The sequence below is a fragment of the Phacochoerus africanus genome, chromosome 4 (genome assembly GCF_016906955.1).
Source record: "Phacochoerus africanus isolate WHEZ1 chromosome 4, ROS_Pafr_v1, whole genome shotgun sequence".
NCBI classification, from domain to species: domain Eukaryota; kingdom Metazoa; phylum Chordata; class Mammalia; order Artiodactyla; family Suidae; genus Phacochoerus; species Phacochoerus africanus.
The window spans coordinates 120,252,542-120,271,149 of record NC_062547.1 but is presented as its reverse complement, the minus strand read 5'-3'; the positions used below and the strand labels follow the sequence as shown (position 1 = coordinate 120,271,149).

At 35.1% G+C, this 18,608-nt stretch overlaps 1 protein-coding gene across 6 annotated transcripts in view; it reads right to left on the bottom strand.

Annotated features, from left to right (window-relative positions):
• Positions 1–18,608, bottom strand: part of COMMD10 (COMM domain containing 10) — a 181,520-nt gene that overhangs the window by 140,769 nt on the left and 22,143 nt on the right. For 5 of the 6 annotated variants that reach the window (XM_047778461.1, XM_047778465.1, XM_047778466.1 and 2 more), the window contains exon 5: positions 6,764–6,874. In XM_047778461.1, the coding sequence (XP_047634417.1) occupies positions 6,764–6,874 (111 nt within the window). Of the gene's footprint in view, positions 1–3,006; positions 4,266–6,763; positions 6,875–18,608 lie in introns of those variants that run through there. The other variant, XM_047778467.1, reaches the window with a different exon arrangement.

Genomic DNA, 18,608 nt, shown 5'->3' with positions numbered 1-18,608 from the left:
GAAAAGATGTTACAGAGTTAAGTGAAAAAACTAGAATATAAAATCAAAGACTTTCAAAACAAAGTATAAACTGAATAAACACTGAAACAAAAGAGACTGCATAGTGGTGGTAAATCTCTGAGTTTTTCTTTCCATATCTCTATAATTTTCATAATAAACATATATAACTTAGGTAATAAAAAAAGAACCCCAAAAACCTTTAAGACAAGCAATATTCATCAATTATTTCATCTCAAAAGTAAAACTAACAATCTGTCTTAAAATTTTTCTGAACTCTGAATAAAACCATCCCAAATGACACAAATGAAACTATCTTATTCACAGACAAACCTCACTTTGTAAATTTCTTATCAAAATTAGTGAGTAAAAAGCCCAAGACCTTACAGAATGTCTTTTTAGATCATAAGATAGCATGCCATAGAAAAAGGAATAAATGCTAATTATCAAAAAAGGAAAAAAGTTCTGACTGATGAATGGGATTATCTTCTTTTACCACATATAGTATTGAACAGTAATAATGAAACTTCAATTTACCTTCCTAAACCAAATACAAACATCACTATTTAAAAAAAAAAAAATCACTTATAAGAGATGTGTAGGAAAAAACAACTGGAAGGTCATACAGTAAAACATAATAATGCTGTAGTTATTGGAATTATACGTGATTTTAACTGGCTTTCTTCCTCTATTTTCCAAAATGCCCATTATAAATATACATAAAGCTATTTTAACAAAAAAATTAAATTATCAAGAGAATATGCTGAAATATAGTCACTGATAGATTAGATTAATAAAAATACAGTTGTAAAATTCAGACCTGCTGATCAAAGATACTCAGAAAAATGTGAAGGTCCTTCAAAATCAGTCAATACAAACATTACCTTTAAGGAGATCAAAGTACTTTAAATTTCTAATACAAAGAGTTCAAAAATTGAGCAGCAGATGTATTTTTCCTTTTCTGAAAAATCTCATAAATACAGCTAAGGATGTGTTTTCTTTTTAATGATAAACCCTTTTTCTTTGTTCATAACACATCATCATCAATGATGTCACACAGTCCTTAAACATGGTCTGTTAATAAACACAGCCTCTATTGAACTGAGATAATATCAAAACATACAACTTTACTTATTACATAAAAGAATATATTAGTGTCTCTCATTGACTTAAGTGTAAAACTGTTCCAACCTAATCAAACATAAAGTAAAGGAAAATGAAATTCAGAGTCCACATAACTAAAATTTTATGAACACAATAAAATAACAACTGCATCTTAGAAAAGCTTTCAATATCTTTTTTTTTTCTTTTTGCTATTTCTTGGGCCACTCCCGCGGTATATGGAGGTTCCCAGGCTAGGGGTCTAATCCGAGCTGTAGCCACCGGCCTACACCAGAGCCACAGCAATGCAGGATCCGAGCCATGTCTGCAACCTACACCACAGCTCACGGCAACACAGGATCGTTAATCCACTGAGCAAGGCCAGGGACTGAACCCTCAACCTCATGGTTCCTAGTCGGATTCGTTAACCACTGCGCCATGACAGGAATGCCTCAATACCTTGAAACATATACACATATTATAGCATAACTGCTAAATTATTAAATAAGCAAAATGATACAGTATCCTAGCAATGAATACAGCACATAGGACTCAGAAATAAAATTGTCTGACTTCAAATTCTGTTTACTAGTTAGGAATAACCTAGGAAAATAAATTAACTGCTGCATGTTTCCACTTTTCCATCTATTTATGAAATATGGGTAATAAAAATTCATACCTAGAAGAGATATTTTAAATATTAAAGGAGGTAGTACCTTGTCTACATAGCATAAGCACTAAAAAAAAAGGTCTTCACCCCTTTTTTCAATCTAAACAGAATTTGCCACATTTTGAAAATAAGGAACGAAGATCTCTAATTTTAAACACTGGTATTAAAAGTCTTAAGTTCACTCAAGATCTTAATAACCCACCTATATAATATCTTCTATAATCCAACTGACCATTTAGATAAGTATTTAGAAATTTCTCTTGAGTCAAGGTGATTTTACTCTACTTGTTTCAAAAGAAAAAAAAGAGAAACACAAGGATTCTTTCTTAAAAGATGTACAAAAGAATTTAGAATCAGTGTATTAACAAAATACTTCTTGAACAGCAAATTTACTGAGAAAAATGCATAATTAATAGCAAAATCCAAGAATTCTAGTATTTTTTAGGATATTCAAAGTTAAAGGTTGATGCCATCTGAAATTACCAACATGTATTACATATAAAATTACTATTCTCTATAAAGAAATTTCAATTGTCTACAACTTGTCTGGAATAGTTATGCTCTAACCCAACAGAACCATTCAACTCTCTCTGGGATTATTGTATTCTCTTGTGTCATAAAGAAACTAACGTGGAGTTCCCGTCGTGGCGCAGTGGTTAAAGAATCCAACTAGGAACCATGAGGTTGAGGGTTCGATCCCTGGCCTTGCCCACTGGGTTAAGGATCCGGCGTTGCCGTGAGCTGTGGTGTAGGTTGCAGACATGGCTCGGATCCTGCATTGCTGTGGCTCTGGTGTAGGCCGGTGGCTACAGCTCAGATTAGATCCCTAGCCTGGGAATCTCCATATGCCATGAGAGTGGCCCTAGAAAAGGCAAAGACAAAAAAAAAGAAAGTAACGTAAGTGACAGAATATAACAAAAGAGTCAACAGTGTAGAAGGCTTTTTAATAAATTTCATTTTGGCAAACAATCATATACAAATTAGCACTCAAAGTATGATGATTTCATTTATTTGTTCTGTACATATCTGATTAATATACATTAATTTTGTTGATGGAAACAAAACCGCTCTATTGTTATATACCGATTAGAACTGTAAACACTTAGCATTTCCCACAACTACTGACTTCACAAATAATTTTGAATGTTACTTCAAATAACAATGTACGCAAAGAGCTCTACTGCCCCCTAATGAAATAAATTTTTTTAAAAAAAACCTCAGAAAACTTGTTTGGAGGTATCTGCGGAGAAGAAAAATAATCTTACTTTGCTAAATGCAGTAGAGTAGACAATCTAAGAAAATTAACGGAAAACAACTAGACTATCTATAAAAATTCTGTAGGAAAAGCTAGAATCATCCAGTTTTCATGATAAAATTAGCAGCAAAACAGGAAAGCCTTGAGACAGAAATGTTCTAAGAGAAAGGAGGCTAGTACAACAATGTTATCTACTGCGATAGCAATTAAAACTTCACTGCAGGCTACGCTTTTCATGTGTATATTGGAAGAGAATGAAAAGAAAGAGATTCTTAGAAATGACCCTCCAGTGAATTACAGTAAGTTCAGCAGCTCAAAATAAATACTATCAAAATGACTCTTGCAATTTGCACTGATTCTAATCCTCTCAGAATTATCTTAATATATGTGTACTTGCAGGATAACTACGTTGTAAAATATACATTTAAAATAATTTTAAACTATTTCCTGTTTAAAAAAAAGGCCAATTTCTTAAGTATGACAAATTTGTACTTTATGATACTCTGCACCATAAACTAACCAGTTTAACTTTTAAATCTTCCTTTTAATAAAAGTTCTCCCTTCCTTTAACAAAATTGGTTTTTAAAACATGCTCCAGGAGTTCCCTCGTGGCCTAGTGGTTAAGTATCCAGTGCTGGCACTGCCATGGCTCATGTTAATGCTGTGGCAGGGGTTCGATCCCTAGCCGGGAAATTTCTGCATGCCATGGGCGTGGTCAAAAACAATTACAAAAATGTTCCGTACCCATGTTCCTTTCATCTAATATTCTAACCTGTCTAGTGATTCCCGAATTCTTGTTTCAGAACAGAGTAAATGTTTGGGGGAAGAGCAGTGTGGTCCTTAATAGCAGGAGTTATGTAAAAATTAACATCAAGGAATCTGAAGTAACAAGAATATAAAGAAGAGAATACTAGATCATAAAAACACGCCAAAAAAGCCAAGCTCTCCAGCAGCAGTTCACTGAGGGCAACAAAGACATGGTAGCTAACTTCCTTTACCAGAGCACATGTCACTTATAGATGGTGTGTTTCTGCCAGGTTGACCATGGTTGTACATTCCATTATATGTCTACTGTTTAAGATAGAAGAAATAGGGTCCAGATCCCCAAAAATGCCACAGGGGAGATGGGCAATACAGAGAAAGAGGTTCACTTAAATCTGCTTATAAAACGAAAATACCCTTATGTTTATGTGCTGCTGCTCTTCTTCCCAAGTGTCTGGGAATGAATATGGTTCACCAGCTCTGCAAGTCACAAAGTAACCAAATGTTCATTTAAAATTTTAAAACAGGAACAAACAAAAAAATACAAATGTATTTAAGCCTCAATCTCAAATGAGTTACATCTCACATCTGTATAGATTTTCTGAATAATATGAATTAAAAATATGACTCTTTTACTCTGAAGCATTACTCATTCATTCCTACTGCCTAGAAATATAACTGACACAAAGATATGTTTTAAAGACATAAGAAAGAAGTTGGAAGGACTTATGCATCCCAGAGTCAAGCACTGCCAAAGTTAAGATGCTTAAAGTATATTCAACAGAGGGTGAAAATAGTGTCCTTCCCCTAAAAACTGCACTTACCTACTCAGACTTAACATGTGATAATCATGAGAAATATGGAAGTGAAAGTTTATTTGGAAAACACACGTATGTATTGTTGTGTATGCAGGTGTGTGTTTTCCCTCATGGAACAGTCCAAGTCCATACGAGTGAGTCCCAGATTATTATCCAAAACCTAAAGGAATGCCTTCTCTGGTTCAAAGGAGGGAAGAAAAAAAAGGACTTTCCAGGTTGTCCTTTCCCTGGAAAAGGACATATGAAAAATATGATCAAGAAATAAAAGAGAGGGAGTTCCCGTCGTGGCTCAGCGGTTAACAAATCCAACTAGGAAACCATGAGGTTGTGGGTTAGATCCCTGGCCTCGTTCAGTGGGTTAAGGATCCGGCGTTGCTGTGAGCTATAGTGTGGATTGCAGATGCGGCTCGGATCCAGTGTCGCTGTGGTGTGGCATAGGCTGGCGGCTACAGCTCCAATTGGACCCCTAGCCTGGGAACCTGCCATATGCCATGGGAGCAGCCCTAGAAATGGACAAAATACAAAAAAAAAAAAAAAGAAGAAAAGAAAAAAAGAATGCAAAAAAAGTTAAAATTAGTGACAGTTTTAGTTTAAGAAAGAGTTATTCAAACTCTTTAGCCCCCCGGTTTTTTTTATTGATGATGATGATGACAATGGTAGCAGCTAGCATTTACAGAGCATTAAGTACTTTACAAACAATGAGTATTTAACCTTCATAAAAGCCCTGTGAGTCAGATCATTCCCATTTTACAGATGAAGAAACTGATTAAGTAACTTGCCTAAGGTTAGACTGCTACTAAATTGCAGAGCATATATATAATATGTGGGTCAATTCAACACTTATGTTAAGTTTATGTAATTTTCCAGTGAGAATGTATAAAACGAAATGATTCTTGTGATACACTGTAATAAATTACTAAATTATGTACATTAAGATCCAACTCGGAGTTCCCACTGTGGCACAGCAGAAATGAATCCGACTAGGAACCATGAGGTTGCAGGTTCGATCCCTGGCCTCGCTCAGTGGGTTAAGGATCTGGCATTGCCATGCGCTGTGGTGTAGGTTGAAGACATGGCTTTGATCTGGCATTGCTCTGGCTCTGGCATAGGCCAGGGGCAACAGCTGCAATTAGACCCCTCACCTGGGAATCTCCATATGTGCGGGTGTGGCCCTAAAAAGACAAAAGACAAAAAAAAAAATCCAACTCAATTGCCTAAAGTTCTGTAGACATGTAACCTGGGCTATGTGCTGATGCCAGTTCTTATGGAAGACAGAATTGTACAGAAATTGTAAAACTGCTAACAAAGAAGTAATAATATACTCATCCTTCAATGCCATTATGAATAATATTTCTCTCACTATTCTCCAATCACACATAGCCACAGTAATTTCTCCTTCTTAAGATTTTCCTACCTCATTCTCACATTTATTTCATTTGTCTTAAAATGAGACAAAGTCTCATTTATTTAAGGAAAAGAGTCACTCTCCCCTTCTCTCTTAAAGATACTCTATTGCAGTAAAAAAAATAAAATAAAAACAGTTCAGTGACATCTGAAATACACATTCTCTATGTGCCACAGTAATACAAACTATTCCATAGCAACTCTTTAACCTTTGATAACATGTTCAAGTTTTCTGAAATTAATACTAAAGAAATCACCATGCAGTACAAAATGAATCCAAAATTCTATTTTACAAGAGCTGAGATTTAAACACATGCACAGACATACTATACATATGCAAACACAACTCAAGTCATCCTCATATTTCAAACACTGCCTGGATAACAATATTCCCTCTACCATATGTGTGTAGCTTAAGACACAAAACACCCAGAAATATCCACAAATACCTAAAATATTAATTCATAATTTATATGGATACTACCAATTTTTTCATTGCAAAATTTTAAAAACAACGTTATATTCTTACAAGGCACCTTGTAAGACAATCTATTTTTTCAGGTAAGTAACAAAGTGATATGGAAATCTGACATCAAAACTCACTACAAATAATCATCTGTCATTTTGTGAATCTTTGTTTACCTTTAATAGAATTATGTTTAAATTTTCAATCCAGGGAGCAAAGACCTTGCTAACAATTAAGTACAAGACCTCAGTAAACAAAATACATCGTTTCAATGGGATACCCCTTTTTACCTTTGAATCTTCATTGCTCACTCCTAGCTGTAAGACAGCTTGAGGAGATTTCAGTTTTGCTTGAGCAGAGTGAGCCATCTGAAGGTTAAGCTGCCATCCAACCGTCTCCAGCTATAAAAGACAAGTGCAGATTGCAATCAGATGGTACAGAAGGAAGAAAACAGTCAACTTTAAGCAGCTCTCCAATCAGCAGGAATGAACATGGATTGCCTGGACTTTATGGTAAGTCAGTTCCAGGGCTCTGCACATTCTCCCTTTGGGCTCATTACATTGGCCTTGGGCCATGCCTGTCAAATTCAACAGTAAACCTGGTTTTAAATACACTTTGTTCTTAAAATAAAAGCTCTGAGACTAAGCAATGAAGTACACTAAAATAGTAATTTACTATTTTAAAACACTATATTTTAAAGTCGATGGTTATAAATTTTAACTAGTAAATAGCATGTATTGGTCGTAAGCACTTTAGTGACCTCCTATTATCTTTCAAAACTCTTTGCATTAAGTAGAACACAGGTAAAAAACTTTTCTTTTTTTTTTAATTTAAAGGGAAAATGAAGTGCCCAGATGGTAAGAAGTTCACACATTTAGACACAGTTAGTGAGACTGGAAAAGAGCCAGACAAAGAATTGATATCTACTAGTGAGCAGGTGTTATCATGCTTTCCAAAGTACTCTAACTTACTATGGCTCTCAGTTATGACAGAAACTAATTAGAACATTTCTTTTGAATTTATTAATTAACACAACAGTAAATTTTAATCAGGAAGGCAAAAACAGTAAAGACAGATGAAAGCAGCTTAAGCTCTTTTAAAATAATAAGCAGCATAAACATGGCTTTATTGAACATGACAGATTATTGATTTCTCCAACCTCAAAACTATGAGTATTTAGATTTAGCTTCCAGTAAATCTAAAGTATCAACATTTAGAGAACCTTAGTGACATGTAATTGTCACAGACTTCTGACAATATGACCCCAATAACTGATTTAGTAAAACTACCTTAGCTACATTGCTAAGAATGGCAGCTTCACAACAATTTTTACTTAAGCGGAATACTAATTGCTAACTTGAAAGACTGTTCAACAGCTAGAATCACAGCAGTGACTCAAAGCCAAATTGGAAAGAGAGCAATGAAAGTATTATCTATTCGAGAGAGGGGATGTGATGAGAAAATAAAGATACAGTTCTGTTCTTTCTGACACTGAACCTTTTAGAGGTTATGGGTAAAAGGGGGAAGATGCTGCAGAGACATAACCCATACTACCACAAGTAAAAAAATCAATTTAATGGTACAGGCAAGGATCCACAATGTACTATTCTGTAACACTGAATACAGCAACAAAGTCTGCAATCAGCCCACCACTTTTTCAACAGTTATATCCAAGAGACCCTCCAACACAACAGGAAGAAAAACATGTCTTAACTACTCTCATATATCCAAGCTTTTGATACATATCACTGCCTTAATTGAAAAACACCTTCTAGGTAGTCTTGTGGGCCTGTAAGACATTATTTTGATCTCATGTAACTAATCCTATCCCTATCTTATAAGTACTTAAGATCAATGACAAAGATAAATATTAAGTGAATAAAACAGACTCCCATTTTATGCAAAGGTCAGGCCTTTGCGTAAATTTAAGGTATGCTCAGTCACAGCATAGAGGTGGAATGGGAGAATTAGGAATCCTGAATTTAAAGTTTATTCTTTGTTCATGCGTAAACTGTCGCTCACTAGCTTTGTAACCCTGTTAGTTAAGTCAAAATCTTTCAAGATCTCAATTTCCACATATAAAATGGAAAAAACAACCTATCTGAATTACATACTTTTTTGAGTTATTGGTAATATCAAATAAGAAAATGCATATTCAAATTGTTTTGGAAAATGCAAAGCATTTATAAATATGAGACATTCTGATTGCCTAATTTTTTCCATAGTATCTTGTTTTTCATAGTATCTTTTAAATATAATAGGCACTCTATATCTGTTGAATTGAAAAGAATCAAAGAATACTCACAAGGAAAGCAAATCTTAAAAGTGGCATAAATAAAAAAATTTGTAGGTTGACTTTATGAAATTTTAGAGCCTTTTCTATTGAATTCTGTGATTTAAAAATATTTGTTCCATGCCCATATGAAAGAGTAACTTCAAAAGTGAAAAAAACTGCTAAACTCACACGTAGGTATATGCACATATACACACTCACACATAAAATTTCAAACAAAATGATCAATATTCAGGAGATCCCTGGTGAATGAGCCTAGTGGTTACAGACTTGGCATTGTCACTACTATGGCTACAGTTAGATCCCTGGTCCAGGAACTTTTGTAAACCATTTATACAAAAACTCTCCTTCACACACACACACACACACATAATCAATATTCAGAAACCTTAAATGTAGAGGGAATATAGAAAGGATAACTAGAATTATTAAAAATATTTTAGGGGAGTTCCCGTCATGGCTCAGTGGTTAATGAATCTGACTAGGAACCATGAGGTTGCAGGTTCAATCCCTGGCCTTGTTCAGTGGGTTAAGGATCCGGCGTTGCCGTGAGCTGTGGTGTAGGTTGCAGGCACAGCTCGGATCCCGCGTTGCTGTGGCTCTGACGTAGGCCGGCGGCTACAGCTCTGATTAGACCCCTAGCCTAGGAACCTCCATATGCTGTGGGAAGCAGCCCTAGAAAAGGCAAAAAGACAAAAAAAAAATTTACAGTTAGAGCTATAAGAAAAACAAAACTAACAAAATCTTTACAGCAAAACTAGGAGACAAAACCAGTACTAATTTGACATAGGTACTCTTATTATCCCTATTTTACAGATTAAATATGTAAAATGTAAACAATTGGTGAATAGAAGTAAAAAAAAAAAAAAAAAAGAGGTTCCTTATGTTATTATTGCCACTTTTCTCTAAGTTTGAAATTACATCAAATTCAAAATCAAAAGCTACAAAAAGTGATGCAAGTAAAAAACACTAATGGTTATAAAATTTAAGAAGAAAGTATTACTTGAAATGAACAGTCACAAAGATGCTGCCTAGTTAAAAAATAAAAAATAATCAGTAAATAAAACAAGCAACAACTTAACCAAGAGATCAAAATGGACATAATATGCCTCTAAATATGCTATCCTGCAACGACCACATCATTTACATAACCTTCTAGCCAAAAAATTGTAACTAAATTTGATGATGAAGAAACAATGGAAAAATAAAAATAGAGAAACATAAAATGTATACTTGAAAAACACCAATGACTTAAAAGACAAATAAAAGCTAAGAAAAGGAAAAAAAAAGCTGAGAAAAGAAGGAATTCCTTAAACTGCTTAAAACATATTATATTATTTTCTGGTTCTCTAATAGGCACTGGTGACATAAACATGAATATGACAAAGTCACTTTGCCAAGGTGAAAATCTTAGAGTATACTATTTAATTATCCCTCCCAGACTTATAAGTAAGAAACAAATATAATACTTTAATCACACAGGATACAAAGTCCAGGATAGACTTCTGACTTAAGTTAGCTAAACTACATTTATCAACACTCTAATCACACAGGATACAAAGTCTAGGATAGAATTCTGCCTTAAATTAGCTAAACTACATTTATTTCCATTTAAAGGCAAATTATTTTATATATATATCAGACATCTGTGCATGAAAATACCAGGAGCTTTATGGGATGGAAATCCTGTGAAATTGGATTGTTATGATCATTATACAACTACAGATGTGATAAATTCATTTGAGTAATAAAAAAAAAATCACGTAAAGACAGGAAAAAATAAAATAAAATAAAATACCAGGAGTCATTTTAACATAATTTGTTTTGATATTTCATATTCAAATTTCAATCTGAAGGTCTTTATATCTTAATCAACATCCTCGGTTTAAAATGTTACCAAAATAACATAAAACACAAGGAAAATGAGCCTCTAATATTTCTGATGTGTTTCAATCCATGCCAAAACTGTTTAAATGACAGTTCTTGGGCATCTCACTTACATTGCTTACTATCTGACAGTGATGCTAAGATGTCAGCTCAAAATAGAATGACTCCATTCTCCCTCTAATTTCCATGTAACAGCTTTAGCATAACCTTAAATTGCCGTAATTGCTTTGTAAACCACAATCAAGCACATGCAAAATTAGCCAAAATAAATTAACTCTTTTAAAACAAAAAAGAAAACATAAAGTTAATCACTGTATTTTAACTTCCCGCTCTCTAAAACAGTAACCACTGATTGGATCTTATCACATAGTAAGAAATACTTTTTTATGCTGCAAACTGATATACATATACTGAAGTGTCACAAAACAATTTTTACTCAGACCACTGATATATGATCTCTATGATGTTTCACTTTTAAAACAGCATTTTAAAACTCTTCAAATTGATTTCGTTACCCACCAAACCATTAATAGGTCAGGCTATGTACAGTTAGGAAAATAAAATTCAGGAATACTGAATGAGCTTTAGGAACTATGTGAGTGGATATTCATGAAACAATTATTATTTATTATAATAAATCATGAAAACACATAGAAGTAGAACCATAACTGCTAAAGTAGAAAATACTAACTTCTGTTGCTATAATCCACCATTATGTTACAAACGGCAAGTACCGTAAGCAGAAATTTCACATATATGGCTTATTATGTAAACAATATACTTCTATTCTTATGAAATATAAAAATTAAACATTTATGGAGTTCCCGTCATGGCGCAGTGGTTAACGAATCCGACTAGGAACCATAAGGTTGAGGGTTTGGTCCCTGCCCTTGCTCAGTGGGTTGACGATCTGGCGTTGCCATGAGCTGTGGTGTAGGTTGCAGACGCGGCTCGGATCCCGCATGGCTGTGGCTCTGGTGTAGGCTGGTGGCTACAGCTCCGATTCGACCCCTAGCCTGGGAACCTTCATATGCCGCAGGAGCGGCCCAAAGAAATAGCAAAAAGACAAAAAAAAAAAAAAAATTAAACATTTAATGCAAGAAGAACATGAACCTACCTATTTTCAAGGCTTAGCTAAATACTTGCTCTACAATTTTCTTAACTACTTCTCTTGACTTCAATGATCTCTTCCTATACAATCTACTAAGTAATTATAAGAAATTCCCAACTTAAAAAAAAAACACAGGTCTTCTGGTATCAAGGAATGTGCATCTAAAAAGAAAAAAAATCTTTCCACAAACATCTATAAACTTTCAACAAAATAAAAGCAAGCCAAGAAACAAACAAAAACCTGCCACCAAATATCTGAGGACTCTATATAGAAGAAAAGCACATAGATGGTGGAGAATAATGCAGTGCTAGCAACCAATGGATCAAAGAAGAGATCAAAATATAAATTAAAAAAAAAATCCTGAGATAAATAAAAATGGAAATAGGACATACCAAAAATTATGGGATGCAGTAAAAGCAGTTCTAAAAGAGAAGCTCATTGCAATAAGCACCTAATCAAGAAACAAGAAAGATCTCAAAAAAACAACCTAATGTTACATCTCAAGGAAGTAGGAAAAGAAGAATAAACAAAGCCCAAAGTTGGTAGAAAAAAGAAAGATAAGAGCAGAATAAATGAAAGACTAAAAGACAACAGAAAAGATCAATGAAATGTAGAACTGGGTTTTGAAAAATAAATAAGACTGACAAATCTTTTGCTAGATTCAGCAAGAAAAAAAGAGAAAGGACTCAAATAAATAAAATCAGAAATGAAAGAATTATAACTGATATCATAATTTCATAAGATACTACTATGCACAACTATGTGCCAACAAATGGGACAACCTAGAAGAAAAGGATAAATTCCTAGAAATACAAAACCTACCAAGGCTGAATCATGAGGAAACGAAAAATGTGAAGAGACCAATTACTAGTTAGGAGTCTGTATCAGTAATCTAAAACCTCCCAACCTATAAACTCCAGGACCAGATGGCTTCACTGGTGAATTTTACCAAACATTTCAAGAATTAGTATTAATCCTGTTCAAACTCTTCCAAAAACCAGAACATTTCCAAACTTATGTTATAAGGCTAGTGTTACCCTGATGCCAAAACCAGACAAAGACACTACAAAAAAAAAAAAAAAATTATAAGCCAATATCCCTGATAAACATAGATGCAAAAAAATCTTGAAAAAATATTAGTAAACCAAATTCAACAATACAATAAAACGATCACACAGCATGAACAAGTGGAGTCTATCTCAGGAATGCAAAGATAGTTCAACATTCACAACTAACCAATGTGACACATCACATTAACAAAATGAAAGATAAAAATACTATGATCACCTCAATGGATGCAGAAAAAGCATTAACAAAATTCAACACCCGGAGTTCCCGTCCTGGCACAGCAGAAACGAATCTGACTAGGAACCATGAGGTTGTGGGTTCAATCCCTGGCCTTGCTCAGGGGGTTAAGGAACTGGTGTTGCTGTGAGCTGTGGTGCAGGTTGCAGACGCAGCTTGGATCTGGTGTTGCTGTGGCTGTGGTGTAGGCCAGCAGCTGTAGATCCAGTAAGACCCCCAGCCTGGGAATCTCCACATGCTGCAGGTGCAGCTCTAAAAAGACTAAAAAGACAGAAAAAAAAAGAATCGCCACCCATTTATGATAAAAAAAAAGCACCTCTCAAAAAAGTGGGTACAGAGGGAATATACCTCAAAATAATAAAGAAATGATAAAGGCTAGATAAGACAAGCCCATGATACTCAATGGCAAAAGCTGAAAGCTTTTCTTCTAAAACAAAGAACGTGACAAGGTTGCCCATTCTCACCACTTTTTTTTTTGTCCTTTTGCCTTTTCTAGGGCTGCTCCTGTAGCATATGGAGGTTCCCAGGATAGAGGTCGAATTGGAGCTAGAGCCAACAGCCTACACCAGAGCCACAGCAAAGCGGGATCTGAGCCGTGTCTGCAACCTACACCACAGCTCACAGCAACGCCGGATCCTTAACCCACTGAGCAAGGCCAGGGACCGAACCCGCAGCCTCATGGTTCCTAGTCGGATTCGTTAACCACCGTGCCACGACGGGAACTCCCATTCTCATCACTTTTATTCAACATAGTACTGCATAATTATTTCCTAGTTAGATGAATTAGACAAGAAAAAGAAATAAAAGGCATCCAAAGCAGATAGGACAAAGTAAAGCTGTCACTGTTTGCAAATGTCACGATATGATTTATGGAAAACCCTAAGGGAATTCCCTTGTGGCACAGTGGGTTAAAGATAGTGCTGTCACTGCAGCAGCTCAGGCTGTTGCTGTGGCACAGGTTTGATCCTTGGCACAAGAGCTTCCACATGCCAAAGGTGCAGCCAAAAAACAACCCTAAAGACACCACCAAAAAGCTATTAGAATTAATTAACAAATTCAGTCAAGGTGCAGGATACAAAATCAACATTCAAAAAATATGTTGCATTTCTATACACCAATAACAAACTATGAGAAAGAAAAATTAAGTTTAAAAAAATTCCCACTTACAACTGCATCGAAAAGAATAAAATACCTATGAATAAATTTAACCAAGGAGGTGAAAAACATGTACACTGAAAATGATAAGACACTGATGAAAGAAACTGAGGAAAATACAAAGAAATGGAAAAATATTCCATGCTCGTGGATTGGGAGAATATTATTAAAACGTCCATACTACTCAAAGCAATCTACAGACTCAATGCAATCCCTATCAAAAGTACAATGCTACTTTTCACAGAAACAGAACAAGCAATCCTAAAATTTGGATGGAACCACGAAGACCGTGAATAGCCAAAACAATCCTGAGAAAGAACAAAGCTGGAGGCATCATGATTCCTAGTTTCAAACTATACTTCAAAGCTAGAGTAATCACACAGTTTGGTATTGGCATAAAACAGCACATAGATAAACAGAATAGAGAGCCCATGCATACACGTTAATTTATGACAAAGGAGCCAAGAATATACCATGGAGGAAAGACAGTCTCTTCAATAAATGTTGTTGGGGAAGCTGGAGAGCCACATTCAAAAGAATGAAACCGGACCACTATCTTATACCATACACAAAAACTAATAACTCAAAATTATTAAAAGCTTGAACATAAGATTTGAAACCAGCAAAAAAAAAAAAAAAAAGATTTGAAACCTAAACCTCCTAGAAGAAAACCTAAGTAACCTTCTTGACATAGGTCTTGGCAAAGATTATCTGGATTAACAGCAAAAGCAAAGGCAACAAAGTCAAAAATAAACAAGCAAGACTACTTCAAACTAAAAAGATTCTGCACAGCAAAGGAAACCATCAAAAAAATGAAAAGGCAGGGAATTCCTGTTGTGGCTCAGCAGATTAAAAACCCAACTGGTATCCATATGGATATGGGTTTGCTCCCTGGCCTCATTCAGGGGGTTAAGGATCCAGTGTTGCCACAAGCTGTGGTATAAGTCACAGATGCAGCTTGAATTCCGCATTGCTGTGTCTGTAGCATAGGTTGGCAGCTGCAGCTTGGATTCAAGCCTAGGAACTTCAATATGCCACAAGTAAAGTCCTAAAAAGGGAAAAAAAAAAAAAAAAAGACAAATGAAGAAATGAAAAGGCAACCTATAGAATTAGAGAAAATGTGTGCAAATCATATAACTGATAATAGGTTAATATCCAAAATATACAAAGAAGTCATTTATTTCAATAGCAAAATAATAGAAGGATAAATTAGGGGTTTGGGATTAACATACACTACCACATATAAAAGAAATAATTAAAAAGGACCTACTATTTAGCACAGGAAACTTTATAATATTCTGTAATAACCTATATGGAAAATAATCTGAAATGGATACATATAATTGACTCACTTTGCTGTACACCTAAAACTAACAAAACATTGTAAATCAACTATACTCCAATAAAAAAAAATTTTGTGTGTGTTTTTAGGGCCACACTCATGGCATATGGATGTTCCCAGGCTAGGGGTCGAATCAGAGCTACAGCTAGCCGAAGGCCTACACCACAGCCACTGCAATGCCAGATCCGAGCTGCGTCTGTGACCTACACCACAGCTCATAGCAACACAAGTTCCTTAACCCACTGAGAAGGCCAGGGATGGAACCTGAGTCCTCATGGACGCTAGTCAGATTCATTTCCCCTGAGCTACGGTGGGAACTCCTAAAAAAATGTTTAATAGCAAAATAACTGACAATCCAATTAAAAAATGGTCAGAGAATGTGACTAGACATGTTTCCAAAGAAGCCTTACAGACAGCCACCAACAGGTACATGTAAAGGTGTTCATCATCAGTAACCACCAGGGAAATGAAAATCAAAACCACAACAAGACATCATCTCACTCCTATTAGAAGACCTATTATCGAAAAGATGTAAGTGCTGGAAGGGACGTGCAGAAAAGGGAGCCCTTGTGTACTGTTGGTAGCCGTGTAAATTGGTGGGGCTGCTAAGGAGAACAGAAGGCTCCTCAAAAAATTTAACATAAACCACCATATGATCTAGCAATCCCACTTTTGTATATTTACTGAAAGAAACAAATACACTAACTCAAAAAGATAGCTGCACCACCATCTGCACTACAGCGTTATTTACAATAACCAGGATATAGAAGCAACCTAAGTGCCCACTGATAAATGAATAAAGAAAATGTGGGAGATACACACACACACACACACACACACACACACACAAAGATACATATACACACAGAGGCACCAAAAAATTATTATTCAGTCACAAAAAAAAACAAAAACAAAAACAGAAATCCTGCCATTTGTAACAACATGAATAGACCTTGAGGGCATTATATTAAGTGAAATAAGTAAGAAAGAAAGATACTCCATGAGCTCACTTACATGCAGAATTTCAAAACAAAAACAAACAAAAAACTGAACCCACAAACGCAGAGAACAGATTGGTAGTTATCAGAGGCAGGGTGTTGGGGGTGGACAAAATGGGTAAAGATGGTCAAAAGGTACAAACTTCCAGTTATAAAACAAATACGTCCTAGAGATGAAACATACAACATGGGGCCTATAATTACTACTGTATTGTCCTGGTTGTGATACCATCTACATAGTTACCTAAGATGTTACCAGTGGGGAAACTGGGTAAAAGGTACTTGGTATCCCTCTGCTTTACGTCTTTCAAACATGTAAATCTTTAATTATCTCAAAAAGCTACTTCACTTAAAGGGGGAAGATACAAAGAACTGGGGAAATAAGATCAATAAATGTAAATAATGGAAAAATTTGCTAAATTCAGACTTTTACCTCATTCTTAGGAATATGGCTGCAGCATTTAAAGCAAACTTACTTCTTTGCAAAGTCCTTATAATTCTAGATGGCTTATTCTTTGTTTCCTAAAATTATACATATAGAAAGCGATGTGAGATAAGAGCTTTTTCTAAATCTTTCTCACAGGGGAGAAGGATATTTTTCAATTCAATGTAGTCTGCTTAATAAGGTTAGCTTTTAGAAACATTTCTCATTATAAACCTGCGTCACCAAGAAAGCAATACCTGCTGAGAAAATCAATTTATGAATGTATAAGAGGTCACACTTACAGTCTCTCCATAATGGCATGTGTAGGGATACATAATTAAATCTTTAAAATAAAAGATTCAGAGTAATTTTACATTTTCCTAAAGTAGAGAAGTTTCCACTATTTCCAGTATAATGCACAGAGATTTATTTTCTTAGGCGATATATATACATATAGAATTTGCCAAAGGACACAAGATGACACCACCAATTTAAGAGTACACTTCATTAGAAACATTCTGTATACCAGTCAACAATAAGAGCACTGATGGTTATACCTCAAATTTCCACCTTTTTCCTTTGGAAAGAAAATGCTGTAGAATATGAAAAAAGTACTTATAATCTGCTCAAATAGGTTCATTAATCAAATCAGCAAAATTTAAACAGTCTGTCATTTGGAGGCCCTCCAGGAGATCCTAAATTTTATTCCCCATTTTTAAGCTGGCAGTGCCCAATTTACAAAGTTGCATTCTAAAAACTCCAGTTTTTTGCACCTTAGAACAAATTTGCAAATATAATAAAATTATAAATGGTGACTGAATTACCAAGCAATTTAGTAGAAGGAATCCAAGTCATTCCTGACTTTCATCTTAAACAGAGGAATCTCTAAAACTCAAAAAATAATAAAGTTCCAGTACCAAATGGCCAAAAATAAATAACATCTTGGCATTAAGAACAATCTTCAATTTCCAATATTTTATATGTGCAATGTTCTTTATTACATCCAGTAGATAACAGCCTTAACTCGACAAGAACATAATTTGAGAAAGAGCCTGCTGCTTTCAGGATACTGATTCCCAATTTTATGTAAATTACATTAAGTTGATGAACGATACCATAAGATACCAGTAGAATCAGACTATCAGCCCATTTTCTATCCATTTTTAAATAACAATGGCAATGGCAAAATGATAATAAAGATTGGCCTGTGCAAATAAAAACAAAAAAACCAACAAAAACAGAAGGTTCCCACTTTGGTGTGGTGGGTTAAGAATCTGACTGCAGCAGCCCGGGTCACTGCAGACACAGAGGTTTGATCCCCGGCCCAGCACAATGGGTTAAAGGATCTGGCATTGCCTTAGGTGCAGTGTAGGTCAAGTTGCAGCTGACATTCAGTCCCTAGCCTGGGAACTTTCATATTCAGCAGGTACTGCCAAAAAATTAAAAAAAAAAAAATGTTACCATTAACTGAGATGGAAAAATTACAGGAACAGTTTCAAGAGGAATAAACCAAAGGTCATTTCCTTTTTCAGTGTTAAGTCTGAGAGGCCTATTAGACATCCAATGAAATTATCAAGTAGGCTAGAGAAAATAATTTTTTATTAGAAAATAGTTTTTTTG